The sequence below is a fragment of the Pararge aegeria genome, chromosome 2 (genome assembly GCF_905163445.1).
Source record: "Pararge aegeria chromosome 2, ilParAegt1.1, whole genome shotgun sequence".
NCBI lineage: Eukaryota > Metazoa > Arthropoda > Insecta > Lepidoptera > Nymphalidae > Pararge > Pararge aegeria.
In genome coordinates this window covers 21,945,992-21,962,970 of record NC_053181.1, presented here as the reverse complement: position 1 = coordinate 21,962,970, position 16,979 = coordinate 21,945,992, and the positions used below count along the sequence as shown (strand labels likewise).

The window sequence follows — 16,979 nt, the reverse complement described above, 5'->3', positions numbered from 1 at the left end:
ATTAATTATTAATAATAATATGGTAACTACTGATGCAGAAGTTGCAAGTACTTTTGAAAACTTTTTTCAGAATGTTCCTATTTTGTTAACAGATTCACTAAATTCCTCACCTACTGCAGCTCAGAATTTATTAAGAGGCAACATTAATGAGTGGAAAGTTTTATTTCATTTCAAACATATAGATGCATCGGATATCAGTAAAAACTTCAAGTTGTTAAAATTAAAGAAAACAGGTGATATATGGGGAATGTCGGTAAAGGTAATATCTCATATTATTGACGTCATTGCTCCTCTTTTACCCATAATTTTCAATGAATGTGTTGATTTAGGTACTTTCCCGAACCTAATGAAACATAGTAAACTCATTCCTCTATTTAAATCTGGTAATAAAAATGATATAAACAATTACAGACCTATCTCAATCTTACCAGCTCTTAGTAAGATATTTGAAAAAATTATATTAAATCAACTTTTATATCATTTTAATGTAAATAACTTACTACACCCTGAGCAGTATGGCTTTACTAAAGGTCGTAGCACAACGGACGCAGGTGCTAAACTTATAAAACATGTTTATGATGCCTGGGAATGTTCACAGAACGCCATGGGTGTTTTTTGTGATCTATCTAAAGCTTTCGATTGTGTTGACCATAAAACCTTGCTTCTTAAGCTAAGCCACTATGGTATCCAAAACGTTGTACTAAATTTGGTTGCCTCTTATCTCAGCAATAGAACCCAAAGAGTTTGCATAAATGATGCAAAGTCTCAGGGTTCAAATACCTCAATGGGTGTCCCACAAGGCTCGATTTTGGGTCCTTTTCTATTTTTAGTGTATATAAATGATCTACCGTACCATGTCAGTGGAACATGCGACATTGTATTGTTTGCAGATGATACATCTCTAATTTTTAAGACTGATAGGAGTAAAGATAACTCTGACGAAGTAAACCGTGTTATGTCGCATGTGTCGCACTGGTTTACAGTTAACAACTTACTTTTAAATGCAAAAAAAACAAAGTGTGTCGAATTTATCTTACCAAATGTAAAGAAAATTGATAAAAATATAATGATAAATGGTGAATCACTAAGAATAGAGACTTCCACAGTTTTTCTGGGCGTGACCTTGGATAATAAGCTACAGTGGGGTGCCCATATAGATTCACTAGCGGGTAAACTAAGCTCGGCTGCCTACGCAGTCAGAAAAATTAGACAGATTACTGACGTTGAAATAGCTAGGCTAGTTTATTTTGCGTACTTTCATAGTGTTATGTCCTATGGAATCTTGTTATGGGGTAAAGCAGCTGATATCGAAACTATATTTATATTGCAGAAAAGAGCTGTACGGTCAATATATAAACTTAAATCACGCGAATCCCTCCGTGAGAAGTTTAAAGAAATAGGCATACTTACTGTAGCTTCACAATATATTTATAACAATATAGTATTTGTAAGACAACATATTAGTATTTATAAACAAAAAGTGGACATAAACAGTCGACTTACAAGAAATGGTCATAAATTAGTGTCATCTGCATATCGTCTGCGTAAGGTACAGGGATCATTTGTGGGATTGAGTATACGCTTTTATAATATGATTCCTAAGGTGATTTTGGACCTGCCAATGCACAAGTTTAAAGAATTTGTTAAAACACACTTATTACAGCGAGGTTACTATACAATTGATGAATTTTTTAATGACAAGGTTGCTTGGAAGCTTCCGGCTCCGCTTTCAGCTCACACAAGATAGAAAAATGAATGTTAAAATGCAAAATGTAAATTGTTGATGTTGGAAAAGAGCAACTGCTGAGTTTCTTGCCGGCTTCTTCTCGGTAGAATCTGCCTTCCGAACCGGTGGTAGAATCACTACAAACAGACAGACTTGACGTTTCAAAAGTGCTTATATTAGGCCTACTTGAAATAAATAAATTTTGAATTTTGAATTTTGAATTTTACTTTACTATAATGCATTAATTTAAATATCGGTCTTGTTATCGTTTCCTTTAATCATTGGTGATAAGTATATAAAATTTTTAAGTATATAATGTATTTAAGTACATACTGTACTTAAGTAAATAATGCACTTAAGTAAATAAGTAAATAATGTACTTAAGTGTATTATACACTTAAGTATATAATGTAAGTAAGTATTTAATGTTAATAAGTATATAATGTATTTAAGCACATAATGTACTTAAGTAAATAATGCACTTAAGTAAATAAGTCAATTATGTACTTAAGTTTATAAAGTACATAAGTATATAATGTTTTTAAATAATAGATGTACTTAAATATATAATATATTAAAGTATATGATGTACTTAAGTAAATAATGCACATAAGTATATAATGTATTTCGGTATATAATGTACATAAGTATATAATGTTTTTAAATAAATGATGTACTTAAATATATAATGTATTAAAGTATATAATGTACTTATATACTTTAATACATTATATAACAATTATTTTGAATAGTTTTCAGAATGAGACCGACTGGTGTTGTAGGTTCGGTAGAATTAAATATGTAAATTCTCCAATTTAAAGTTCCCTTATTGCATATATGTAATATGTGTTTGTTATAATGCATTTATTTACTTTACTATAATGCATTTATTTAAATATCGGTTCTTGTTATCGTTTCCTTTAATCATTGCTGATAAGTATATAAAATATTTAAGTATTTAAGTACATACTGTACTTAAGTAAATAAGTAAATAATGTACTTACGTGTATTATACACTTAAGTTTATAATGTAAGTTAGTATTTAATGTAAATAAGTATATAATGTATTTAAGCACATAATGTACTCAAGTAAATAATGCACTTAAGTAAATAAGTCAATTATGTACTTAAGTGTATAATGTACTTAAGTATATAATATACATAGGTATATAATGTATTTCGGTATATAATGTACATAAGTATATAATGTTTTTAAATAAATGATGTACTTAAATATATAATGTATTAAAGTATATAATGTACTTAAGTAAATAATGTACTTAAGTAAATAATGCACATAAGTATATAATGTATTTTAGTATATGATGTACTTAAGTAAATAATGCACTTAAGTATATAATGTTTTTAAGTACATAATGCACTTAAGTAAAAAACAAAAGTAGTTTCTATTTTGTAACCTTATAAATGTATATTATGAAAAATAGCGAGTAGTTTCAAAAGTTTTTATTGGTCACATAATGTTAAGGGCACATTGGTTCAGATGAAATTCAATAATAACAATTCATATATAATTTTTTATTAATGCAAATATTCAGATTAAATCTTGACTCTAAAGTGTAACGGAATCAAAACTAGATTTAGGTTAGGTTAGGTTATGAATATGACCGGCCGCAGGCCGGGCACTTGGGTTCAGTTCAGTCAAAAATTATTTATTATTTACTATTAATTAATTATTTATTAATTATTATTGCTCTAACCAGGTTGCTCTTCTAATAATTTAAAATTACATTGTGAGATGGCGATAACAAAAAAAAAAAAAAAACACCCGGCTAAGTTTGTTGTGGGCTTCTTCTTAGACCGGGACGCGTTTGGAACCCTCGTAGCTTTAGTTTTAAGTTTACGAATGTGGTTATCGCCATCATCTCACTACCGTGTAATTCTTATGTACGCATCAAAAGTGCCACCTGTGGGCCTACTTGAATAAAGATATTTTTGACTTTGACTTTGACTTTGACTTTATTATTTATATTTGAAAGAGAATGAAAAATAACAATTATTTTGAATAGTTTTCAGAATGAGACAAACGGGTGTGGTAGGTTCGGTAGTATTAAATATGTAAAATCTCCAATTTAAAGTTCCCTTATTGCGTATATGTAATATGTGTTTGCTATATTGCATTTATTTACTTTACTATAATGCATTTATTTAAATATCGGTTCTTGTTATCGTTTCCTTTAATCATTGGTGATAAGTATATAAAATTTTTAAGTATATAATGTATTTAAGTACATACTGTACTTAAGTAAATAATGCACTTAAGTAAATAATGTACTTAAGTATATAATTTATTAAAGTATATAATGTATTTAAGCATATAATGTACTTACTTAAATAATGCACTTAAGTATATAATGTACTTAAGTGTATAATGTACTTAAGTATATAATGTATTTAAAGTATATAATGTATTTAAGTATATAATGTATTTAAAAACATAATGTACTTAAATAGCAATGAAAACTTTGAAACTAATCGCTATTAAGTATATTATGTACTTAAGTATATATTGTGTTAAAGTATATAATGTATTTAAGTATATGATGTAATTAAGTACATGATGTATTTCGGTATATAATGTACTTAAGTAAATAATGCACTTAAGTAAATAAGTCAATTATGTACTTAAGTGTATAATGTACTTAAGTATATAATATACATAATATAATGTAATGTATATAATGTATTTCGGTATATAATGTACATAAGTATATAATGTTTTAAAATAAATGATGTACTTAAATATATATGATGTATTAAAGTATATAATGTACTTAAGTAAATAATGCACATAAGTATATAATGTATTTCGGTATATAATGTACATAAGTATATAATGTTTTAAAATTAATGATGTACTTAAATATATAATGTATTAAAGTATATAATGTACTTAAGTAAATAATGCACATAAGTATATAATGTATTTTAGTATATGATGTACTTAAGTAAATAATGCACTTAAGTAAATAATTCACTTAAGTAAAAAACAAAAGTATTTTTGTAGATGCGTTTACGCTTGGGCAGGTGCAGGAAAAACGAATTATTAGCGTTAAAATAATTTGCGTTTATTCCTTCTTCCAAAATGTAACAATGAGTTGCAGAATTCAATTCTAACGTTCTTTAAATTTTTTCTATAATGACACTGACGTCTAACTGACATTAAAAAACACAGACAAGTCAAATTCACTGCGCCGTCACTTTGTGAATGCGTTCCGTTTCGCGCAAACATACCCCCGGCCTTGGAATTGCCAGGTTCCTAAGTTATCTTCATTGTCTTCGTTGTTTCATCTTCGAAGAATAATGGGCATATTTTTGCGAATGACCGTCTCACAACTCCCGTTGCCGTGCGTATGTCTGCAACCCGTGATATGCCATCCTTGCCTGGAACAGCGTTAGTGATGCGTCCAAGTTGCCATCTAAGAGGAGGTAAATTGTCGTCCTTGATGATGACCATCATGCCTGGCTGCAGAGTATCAACGCCGCTCATCCATTTGCATCTCGTTTGAAGTTCAGAGATATACTCCTTAGACCATCTCTCCCAGAAGTGGTGTCTTATTTGTTCCAATCGTTTGTAGCGACTGAGGCTGGTACCAGTATTGTGTCGCATGTCTTCATAAACTGGCGCCGTCAACGATCTTCCAACTAAGAAGTAAGCAGGAGTAAGTGGTAGGAAATCTCGGGGATCGGAAGATATGAGTGAAAGTGGTCTGAAGTTGAGAATTGATTCGACTTGTGTGAGAACTGTAGTAAGTTCTTCGAAGGTTAAGTGAGCGTTACCAATAACGCGAGTTAGGTGGTATTTAGTGGATTTTACTCCAGCCTCCCACAAGCCACCGAAATGAGGACTGTACGCCGGTATAAATCTGAATTTGATGTCCTGACTAATTGCGTATTCAGAAATGTCAATCGAACAATTCTTTAAGAACTTGCCAAATTCATTCATTGCTCCAATGAAATTTTTTCCATTGTCTGAGAAAATTTCAGTTGGCTTCGCGCGCCGTGAGATGAATCTTTTTAGAGCTAGAATGTACGATTCAGAGGCTAGGTCACTAACGAGTTCCAAGTGCACTGCGCGAGTCACGAAGCATATAAATAAGCAAATATAGGATTTCACAGTTCTAGCACCTCTACCCTTACGGTTCAATGTTCGTATCGGTCCCGCGTAATCCACCCCACAATAAAGAAAGGGGTAAGATGGAGTTATTCGCTCTTTCGGTAAATTACCCATAAGTGGATGTAAAGTGTTACCTTTCAGTCGTTTGCATAAGACACACTCATGTGTAACCTGACGCGCAAGGTTTCTCCCGCCTATAGGCCACCATTTTTGTCGAACTTCATATAACAGGGCTTGAGATGGCACGTGAAGCAAGCGCGTATGCTCATGACGTAATAGCAAAATTGTAAATCGATGTTTTGAGCTAAGCAATATCGGATGCATCTTATTATACTCGAATTCGGTTGAATTTGCAATACGGCCCCCTACACGAATTAAATCACACTTTTCATCAATAAATAAATTCAATTTTAATAAGGACGATTTTAAATTTTTTGTATTATTATATTTTATCAAAATATATTCTTCTCCATACGATTCCGCTTGCGATAGTTTGGCTAGACCCAGTTCGGCCTTTCGCAGTTCATCCAAACTAAGGGCACCATCTTGCCGGTTGATTTTATAGTTGCGCGTGCTAAAAAAAATATAGAAAATGGAAGGCCCAGGTATTCAGATATTCACTTCAATACCCACAATGTTCAGGATGGCACTTAGATCTTTCATTAATTAACAGTATTATTGAAGCTAAATACCTAGTTTCTCATATTAAAGTATTAATTTTATAAAAGACATCATTAAAGCCCACCAACCTGCTTTAGAGCAGTGTTGTGGGTCTGTACTCTATAAACCTGACTTCCCAAGGAGTGAAATAAAACAACTAGACTGACTCTAATACTGTATATTAGGCTTCTCTATAATTCATATTACTTATTACCTTCAAATGACTCTACTACCAGTTCGGAATGCTGTCTTCGGCAGAGAAGACCACTGGCAAGAAACTCTACCGTTGCTCTTTTATTCAATCAATTAAAACAAGACTTATAAACACAATTACAACATTATCATATGTTATAACGCTAGGCCCTTTGATACAAGACATATAAGACAGGTCAAACATAACTACTATTATCACTTATAACATCAGGACTTTTGAAACAAATTGTTTGTATAGAGCAACGTATGCTACATAAGCTATCTGTATGAAATAATGCTAGGGCTCCATATATGATACCTGAATAACCCAAAGGATATAAGAGATATACTTATCTGATGCTACATCAGGTACAACCATAGTACCAACAACTTTTAACAACTTATCTCAACTCCATCACCAGTATATACCACTCTTGTTTTGCCACAACAATATTTCGTTAAGTATGTCGTTTCCATTATAAATCATCTATTCCCAATTTGTAACGTTCTATCCACAATACTTTACTTAATCTTCTATTCTCAATTCATTAATTTAAATCCGTCCTCACTTTTCTTTTGCCGCCAATCTAACTTGTCAAACTCGCGTCTCCCGCCATAGATCCTATACTTTTATTTGACAGTCTAATAAAGTCCATTATTCTATTTTCAATACATTATCAATGAGTATACAAACTATGATTTGTTGATATATTTAATATAATCATCGGGTTTATCATAGATAAAGTGCTGTAATTCCCTATTTCCTAACACGCGCGTTGTGAATAAATCTTAGTACGTATGCAAAGGTGCGTCTCATTCGCCTGAAATGAGAAAACCGCGGGAAGGGAAACAACTCCCGGTCTTGAGTAATAATGAATACCGAACTCGATTTAACCTCAGGCAGCTCTTCGCAGGTTAAAATGTTTTTTGTTTCAGAGCTAATAATAGTATCATTAAAGATAGGATCATGGAGAAATTGGGGTCCATTCCACCACAACTTAGAAGTGGCGAGATCGTTTAAAAGAACGCCGCGTGAAGCCATATCAGCTGGGTTATCTTTACCACTTACATGCCGCCATGGGAGTTCACCCGTTAGCTCGAGAATTTCGACTACTCTATTTTGAACAAAGGTTTTTAATAAATTAGGAGCCATTTGCAGCCATCCTAAAACTATGGTTGAATCCGTCCAAAATACCACCTTGTTAAATTTACATCGGAGTGAGTCGCTTATTTTCTTGAATAATCGTGCACTTAATACAGCCCCGCTTAATTCAAGTCTGGGTATTGTGAGCGGTTTCACGGGCGCGACTTTGGCTTTAGCGCATAACAATCTATTCGTTATTGTGTTATCATTACTTACAGTGCGAACATATGCGCAAGCACCATAGGCTACCTGCGAGGCGTCCGAAAAGATATGTAACTCGATGGACAATGGTTCAAGTCCAATAACGTGTCGCGGAATAATAATTTTATTAAGTGTCGACAAACTCATAGTGAACCGGTTCTACGTTGCGATTATGTCATTCGGGAGAGCGTCATCCCAATCTGTTTTCATTAACCACAACCTTTGCAACAGTATCTTTGCTGATATTATTGCAGGGCTTAATAAACCCAGTGGGTCGAATATTTGTGAAATGTGCGATAATATTGTGCGTTTGGATACCTTTGTGTCATCTTTAAACTGCGTGTTGTAATTGAAATCATCGGTAGAACTATTCCATCCTATCCCTAAAGTCTTGCATTCACCCTTTTCATCTAAGTTTAATTGTTTAATGCTATTGAAAAGGGATCGATCGCAATCGTAATTAAATATCCATTTTCGCAAAGAAAAGCATCCTGATTGCAAAACTTTATAAATGTCTTCGCATAGTTTTGTCAGTTTGTCTTTGTCATCTAGCCCCGTTATCATATATCTACAAAGAAATCTTCCATGATAACCCTTTTGACGTCGGGATCTGGACAAGTAATTCCTAATTCCTTTAAGCACCTTACTGCGAGGAAAGGTGCGGACGCAGTTCCGTACACGACTGTGTTAAGTCTATAGACACCTAAAGAGTCTGTTGGATCATCACGCCATACTATAAGTTGGAGATCACGTTGATCTTCAGATACTAGGATTTGACGAAACATTTTTTCTACGTCTGCACAGGCTACGTACCTGTGTTGTCGCAATCGTAGTAAGATAGCCAACAAATCGCCTTGTATGGGGGGTCCTATACGCTGGAGATTGTTAAACGATATAGACGTGGACGAGGGGAAACTCGCGTCAAAAACTACACGTAATTTGGTCGTGGTGCTGTGGGCTCGAAATACGCCATGGTGCGGCAAGAAACAGTGTGGCGTTCCATAGTTATTACTAGGATCCAATCGAGTCATGTGGCCTAGATTCTCATACTCGTGTATGAAATCAGTGTACATTTTTTTGTACTCTGGTACGCGTTGTAATCGCCTTTCTAATGATACGAATCTATTAATGGCTTGAGGATGCGTCTCGCCTAATTCATGTGGTGATAATTTGAGGGGAATGTTAACACAAAACCTTCCGTCGTTATTGCGCGTAGTAGTTTTGACGAAATCGTCTTCGCATGCCTTCTCCTCCTCTGTGCGCGTATCACATGGCTTAGGAAGTTCCTCAATCTCCCAGAACAGACGTAATTGTTCATTAACCGTTTGAGAAAAATTACACTGGACATGACCCGTCTTGCACGCATTATTATGTACGGGACCAGAAATAATCCAGCCTAATCGAGTATTTTGCAAATATGGACCAGAAGGTAAACGAATTTTACCTTGGCTTAGTAAATCCCAGAACTTGTCAGCCCCTATTAATATGTCAATACTTTGACTTTCGTAGAAATCGGGATCTGCTAATTGTAAGTTACTGGGAATTTTGAAGTGCGCATCTTGTTTAGGTATAGCAGGGACCGTAGATGTAATGTTCGGTAGAACTATACATTGTAAGCGTGTAGTGTAGGAGCTGGTGCGCGATTTAATTTCAATATCACAGGTTAATGTAGCCTGTGTTACTGTATTTCCAACACCGCGTATTTCTTGAGCGGACTGTATTACTGGTATATTTAAAACGTCGCATAACGATTGCTTTATTAGACAACGCTCACTGCCAGAATCTAAGAGTGTACGGGCTAACTGATAATGATTGTATTTGTCTCGTACTTCGACCAGTGCAGTTGATAACAGGACTCGTTGCACACAGGGATATTGAGCACATAAAATCTTTGAATGCATGCTGGATTGCCTATCACACAGATTTGATTTTGTGTATGCTGTAAGAGATGCAACCATGACAGAAGGCTTCTTGTCATCACACCCTGCCTGAGACCCTATACCACTGTCTAATTTATCACATATTAAAGAATTGTGCCTTTTATCACATTTCCTACAAGGTCCAAATCTACAGTCACTTACAGAGTGCCCACCAGACCGCAAACAATTCTCACAAAGTTTGTTGTCATGTACAAATTTTAATCTTGCATTTAAATCCAAATTGAGAAATTGACTACATGCATATAGTGAATGATTTGATTTACAGAGTAAACAAGACCGCTGTACTATGTGGGGTTTACCTTTAGTGCTGGAAACATTGCAGTGTACCTTCGAATTGGTTTGCGTATGGAGTTTCCTATTCTCATTCATTTTAGTAGTAACATTTGCCTGCAAGGTGTCTAACATGTCAGCCCTATCCTTAAGAAACACTAGCAGCACATCAACCCTCAGAGGGGACTTGGAATCTTCAGATTTATTTAATATTGTGTTTCTGTATTGTTCCCAAGCACGCTCTGTAGTTTTATCCAGTTTAGAAACAATAATATAGATCAATATTGTATCCCAGCTATCCACTGGTTCACCTAATATCTTTAATGCGCGTAAATTTTTTAAATAAGTGACTATTAAATTTCTTAATAAATCTGGGGCCTCCCTTGTTAATGCCTGAAGTGTAAATAATGCTTTAATGTGACTGTGAACCAACAACTTATTGTTATTAAATCTATTCAATAGTAATTCCCATGCTACCGAGTAGTTATTAGTGGAGAACTCAACTGAATCTATAACAAGTGCTGCACTGCCTTTTAATGATGATTTGAGGTAATGAAATTTTTGAATACTGCTTATCTGAGTGGACTCATGGACCAACGACTGAAAGGTATCCCTGAACTCTAACCAATGACCACATGAACCATCAAAGGTAGGAACTGAGATAGTTGGAAGTTTTATTGTATCATTGTGACTATGACAACGTTTGGAACATGCACTAGTGACTTCTTCCTTCCTCATCAAACCCTCAGCACGAGCCAATGTACTATAGTAACTATCTTCCAACCCATCGCGTTGTTTTAATTGCTCTTCTAAATCTACTTCTAAAACAGACTCCTCTATTTGAGTTTGAAGCTGATTAAACTCAATATAAAGGCTAGTTGCTCCTTGCATACGCAACTTTAAATCAATTTGAGTTTGACTGGACAAGGTTTCATTAGTTTCAAACCCGTTAACAAAGGTTGCAAACCTAGTTAACCTGCCTTTAACTATTGCGCGTTTTTTCACTAGATCGCGTATTAACTGATTTGTGCCCTCGTCGTCGGTTAATGCTATTCTATATGGCGATTTAGACCTGGGTTTCAAGTCAGCAGTACTCATTTCGATTGCTTAAAAAGGGTGAAGTACTCACGTTTAACGCGTAGAAATACCTTAGGAAAAGGCGAGGAAGGGAGTAAGTTTCTGATCTTCTTGCGTTTTCCCTCGACTTCGTGCGCTTTATTAGTCGAAACACCATGTGCCCGTGTTTTTCTGTGTCGCTTGCTTTTAGCATCCGGCTCGAAGGACCAGCTATGTAGATGCGTTTACGCTTGGGCAGGTGCAGGAAAAACGAATTATTAGCGTTAAAATAATTTGCGTTTATTCCTTCTTCCAAAATGTAACAATGAGTTGCAGAATTCAATTCTAACGTTCTTTAATTTTTTTCTATAATGACACTGACGTCTAACTGACATTAAAAAACACAGACAAGTCAAATTCACTGCGCCGTCACTTTGTGAATGCGTTCCGTTTCGCGCAAACAATTTTCTATTTTGTAACCTTATAAATATATATTATGAAAAATAGCGATTAGTTTCAAAAGTTTTTATTGGTCACATAATGTTAAGGGCGCATTGGTTCAGGTGAAATTCAATAATAACAATTCATATATAATTTTTTATTAATGCAAATATTCAGATTAAATCTTGACTCTAAAGTGTAACGGAATCAAAACTAGATTTAGGTTAGGTTAGGTTAGAACATGAATATGACCGGCCGCAGGCCGGGCACTTGGGTTCAGATCAGTCAAAAATTATATATTATTTACTATTATTTATATTTGAAAGAGAATAAAAAATAGCAATTATTTTGAATAGTTTTCAGAATGAGACAGACGGGTGTGGTAGGTTCGGTAGTATTAAATATGTAAAATCTCCAATTTAAAGTTCCCTTATTGCGTATATGTAAGATGTGTTTGCTATAATGCATTTATTTAAATATCGGTTCTTGTTATAGTTTCCTTTAATCATTGGTGATAAGTATATAAAATTTTTAAGTATATAATGTATTTAAGTACATACTGTACTTAAGTAAATAATGCACTTAAGTAAATAAGTAAATAATGTACTTAAGTGTATAATGTATTAAAGTATATAATGTATTAAAGTATATAATGTATTTAAAGTATATAATGTATTTAAGTATATACTGTACTTAAGTATATATTGTATTAAAGTATATAATGTATTTAAGTATATGATGTAATTATTTACATGATGTATTTCGGTATATAATGGTAATAAGTATATAATATATTTAAGTTAATTATGTACTTAAGTATATAATGTACTTAAGTAAATAAGTAAATAATGTACTTAAGTATATAATTTATTAAAGTATATAATTTATTTTAGTATATAATGTACTTAAGTATATATTGTATTTAAGTATATAATGGACTTAAGTATATAATGTTTTTAAGTATATGATGTAATTAAGTACATGATGTATTTCGGTATATAATGTAAAAAAGTATATAATGTATTTAAGTTAATTATGTACTTAAGTATATAATGTACTTAAGTGTATAATGTACTTAAGTTTATAATGTAAGTAAGTATATAATATTTTTAAGTATATAATGTATTTAAGTACATAATGTACTTTAGTAAATAATGCACATAAGTATATAATGTATTTAAGTAAATAATCCACTGCAGTATCTAATGTATTGAAATAATAATATACTTAAGTATATAATGTAAGTAAGTATAAAATATATTTTAATCATTGGTGATTAGTATATAATATTTTTAGGTATATAATGTATTTTAGTACATACTGTACTTAAGTAAATAATGCACTTAAGTACATACTGTACTTAAGTAAATTATGCACTTAAGTATATAATGTATTTATTTACATTATATACTTAATAGCGATTAGTTTCAAAAGTTTTAATTAGTCACATAATGTTAAGGGCGCATAGGTTCAGATGAAATTCAATCACAACAATTCATATATGATTTTTTATTAATGCAAATATTCAGATTAAATCTTGACTCTAAAGTGTAACGGAATCAAAACTAGATTCAGGTTACTTGGGTTCAGTTCAGTCAAAAATTATATATTATTTACTATTATTTATATTTGAATGAGAATTTAAAAATAGCAATTATTTTGAATAGTTGTTAGAATGAGACAGACGGGTGTGGTAGGTTCAGTAGTATTAAATATGTAAAATCTCTAATTTAAAGTTCCCTTATTGCGTATATGTAATATGTGTTTGCATAGTACTTTACTATAATGCATTTATTTAGCTATCGGTTCTTGCTATCGTTTGATAGACATTTATGTATTGAAAAATGGTACGCGGATCGTGTAACGATCTTGCGCGTCTATATTTAAAAGTGTGTGGGCAGTGCGTGTATTGATTCTTCGATACTTTTGAAATATTTTTAATTCTCAAGCTCTATGTCATTACCAGTACTTGTACTTGTATAGGATAGGATAATTATAAAAGTATAGTGTGTGTGCATCTAATCAACCACTGGCACCAGACTTACCGTCAAATTGTACCTCGTTAAAATATTTAAAGTGTACTCATTCCGATTACGAGGCCTCGTAAGAGTCCCGTATCGTTAGTTTTCGTCACTACCTACCTACCTACCTCCCCGTGCCGGGAGTGGGTAATTTGCCCGCCTGCTGTCTTCCTTGGATGTGGTAGCAGTTTCTCAGGCTCCCTCTCCGGAATCGAACCCTGATTTCCCGTTACCCGTGACAACCAATGGTAGTCGCATATATCCAAACCTTTTAAAACTAGTTTGGATTCCTTTAGACCTAAGCCCACCGGCAACTACGACTAACTAAACACTGATCTAGCTATCTGGCTTTCATCAGTGCAAATAATATCACAGATTTTTGACCCTTTAAGTCTGTTAAGCTACTATAATGACAGCAAAAATTTTGTTACAAATATTTTGGCTATTAAAAGTGGATTGGGATTCACAATTACCAGACGAGTAGGTAAGTGAGTTCAATCGGTTTTTGTTCAGGTAATTTAATCGAACTTAGCGACATTCGAATACCGCGTTATGCTTTCGCTGAGCATCATACGCACTCTGAATAGCACGAGTTTACTGATGCCTCGTAAAAGGCTTATGGGCATGTGCGTACGTACGCACACTAACGGTAAACGGTATCGATCAGATTACTATTCGCAAACGGAAAGGTAGCTCCTAAAAACCTTTAACTGTGCCTAGGTAACAGCTTTCGTGTGGCCTAACAGGAGCTAAACTCTGTGTCAAAATACTTGACTCACTACGCGGTGAGTTTAACAACGTCACGCTTCACGGTAAGATTCGCTGATAGCGTTCTCCAGGTTCTCACAGTTCAACAGCATTCAACTTGCCACGGCGTATGTTAAACGTTTTATACATAACGTGCGATCACCTATCTAACCTAATCTATTACAACCTATTGCATCCCCGTTTGGGGTGGTGCTACTAAAGTAAAGTTTTTAAATGTAGAAAGGGCCCAACGTGCGTTACTTAAAACCATGTATTTTAAGCGTTATCATTTCTCCACTGATAATCTTTATAAGCTTTGTGACCTGTCAGAAAATTCTATATCTTAATCTCTATTTTGAAAATGCATAAAACAACAAAGTTTGATACTAGTCGACTAAGTGGGAATAGAAGAATATGCAATGTTTTACTCAGTCATAGAACAAGGACTGCTTTTGCTCGTCGACAATACATCACGCAAGCCACCACTCTTTACAATAAAATAAGCAAAGAATTTGATATATACCAAAAAACGATTTTTGAATGTAACAAAACATTGATAGCCTGGCTGAAGACACTAACCTATGAAGTAACTGAGACGCTTCTTCAGTTTATTTCTATTTAAAATGTAATGGATATAGACGCACTTAATAACATGTACACACACACTCACACACAAACACACACACACGCGCGCACACACACAAACATAAACACACCATACACACTACTCAATCGTTTTATTTTTATTTTATCTTGTTTTTGCTATGGAAGAGTAAGGCCTCCTGACACAGGTATTTTGATGCTTACTAGGAGGTCTTCACAACATGTATCATTTACAATGTAAGAAACGAAATAAACGATTTTTATTTTTATTTATTTTATTTTATCACCACATGCGAAACTAAAGGGTACGTTGGGCGAGGATGAGCTGTGACAGGCTGTAATCGCACTTGCTCGATTATCGCAGCTGGAATCATTTCCTGAATATTATACGTTATGCAACAATAAACTCTTAGCGAGGCGCAGCAATTTAATTAAAATAGGCGTGTTTATTGATTTGAAAAAAAATTGTTAAGAGTTGGGGGTCGTTTATCTAATACGCCTGAATTTGAGCACAACAAAAAAAACGTTCCGAACATATTCGGCAACTGCATGCAGCACCGCAGCTTTTATTGTTCACTTTTCGAGAGACATGGTGGCCTATCGGTGGTAGGAAACGAATTATCTATGAATGGGTTTGCACATGGTTAAGCGGAAAAACTCTAACGCAAAGAATGGGCCACCTCCCATCGGATCGTTTAGCTTTAAGTTTTTCATTCTTAATTACCGGGGTTGATTATTTTGGGCCAGTGTTCGTACTAAATCGGTATGGAAGAGGGCTAGGTTAAATAAGGTTTACGTAAGTTTGTTTGTTTGTATTGCTACCCGACAACCCGAGCTATTCATCTCGAGTTCGTGGGGGACTTGTCTGATGCGTACCTGCTCGCACTAAAGCGTTTTATTTCTCGGCCCGGAAAAACCCTCAAAAATTTACTGGATAATGGAAAGAACTTTACTGGTCTCATGACAGAATTCTCAAAAATTTTAGATAGTTGTAAAGACGAGATAAAGGATTTCGCTGTAAAAAAAATTGGTTGCCTGTAAAGTCGGTATACGGGCGAAAGTTTTACGTGACAACGACTTTGAGTGGTAAAATAATTTTAATGTGAATATTCATTCGTATAGTAGGAAGAAGGATGAAATAATAGTAAAAATTTAAAACATTTATTTATACAAAGAATCTCGCACTGAATTTCATATTAACAAAATTTTATTTTTACCTTTAGTCCTTTACACATACATACGTATTTATATACAAATATACATACAATAACTTGCAATACATTTGCGTACAATGAAACAGCGTTTACTACAAAGGGACGCGTGCCTTTCACTTTTTATGTCTGTCTCTCTCGCTCTTAGGCGGGCTAACCATGCCCGAGTGGAAGGGACGCGTGCCTCTCACTCGCTCTCATTGTGAGCGCATAACGTGAGCGGAGCGTAACGCAGTTTCTTGAAGTGTCACCCGGCAAACCAATTTATAAGACGTTGTCACGTCAAAATTATATTAAATCAACGCAAACTGAATCTGGTTACACAGGTTGAAGCTGTCCTTAATTCTCGTCCACTATCTCTTATGTCAAGTAAATTTTTGAGAGATAAATTTAAAGATTTTAAAATAATGACAGTGTATAGTCAGTACATGTTTGAAAATGTAATGTACGTTCATAAAAACATTTCTAAATTTAAGAAAAAATGTGACTGCAATAATTTATACATTAGAAGTAAGAATAAACTTACAGTGCAATATACTAGGTTACATAAAATTCATAATTCGTTTAAAGGAAATTTCATACAATTCTACAATAAACTATCTATTGACTTCTTGGAGATGTCTCTTAAAAAG

General features: G+C 33.8%; 1 protein-coding gene across 1 annotated transcript; it reads right to left on the bottom strand.

The window, feature by feature from the left end:
- Positions 1-5,003: 5,003 nt before the first annotated feature.
- LOC120631072 lies at positions 5,004-9,131 on the bottom strand. Its single transcript, XM_039900492.1, has 4 exons — positions 8,907-9,131; positions 7,594-7,998; positions 6,169-6,272; positions 5,004-5,436 (listed from the first exon to the last, which is right to left on the bottom strand). The coding sequence occupies exons 1-4, from the start codon at positions 9,129-9,131 to the stop codon at positions 5,004-5,006; spliced, it is 1,167 nt and encodes a 388-aa protein (XP_039756426.1).
- Between the last annotated feature and the right edge of the window lie 7,848 nt (positions 9,132-16,979).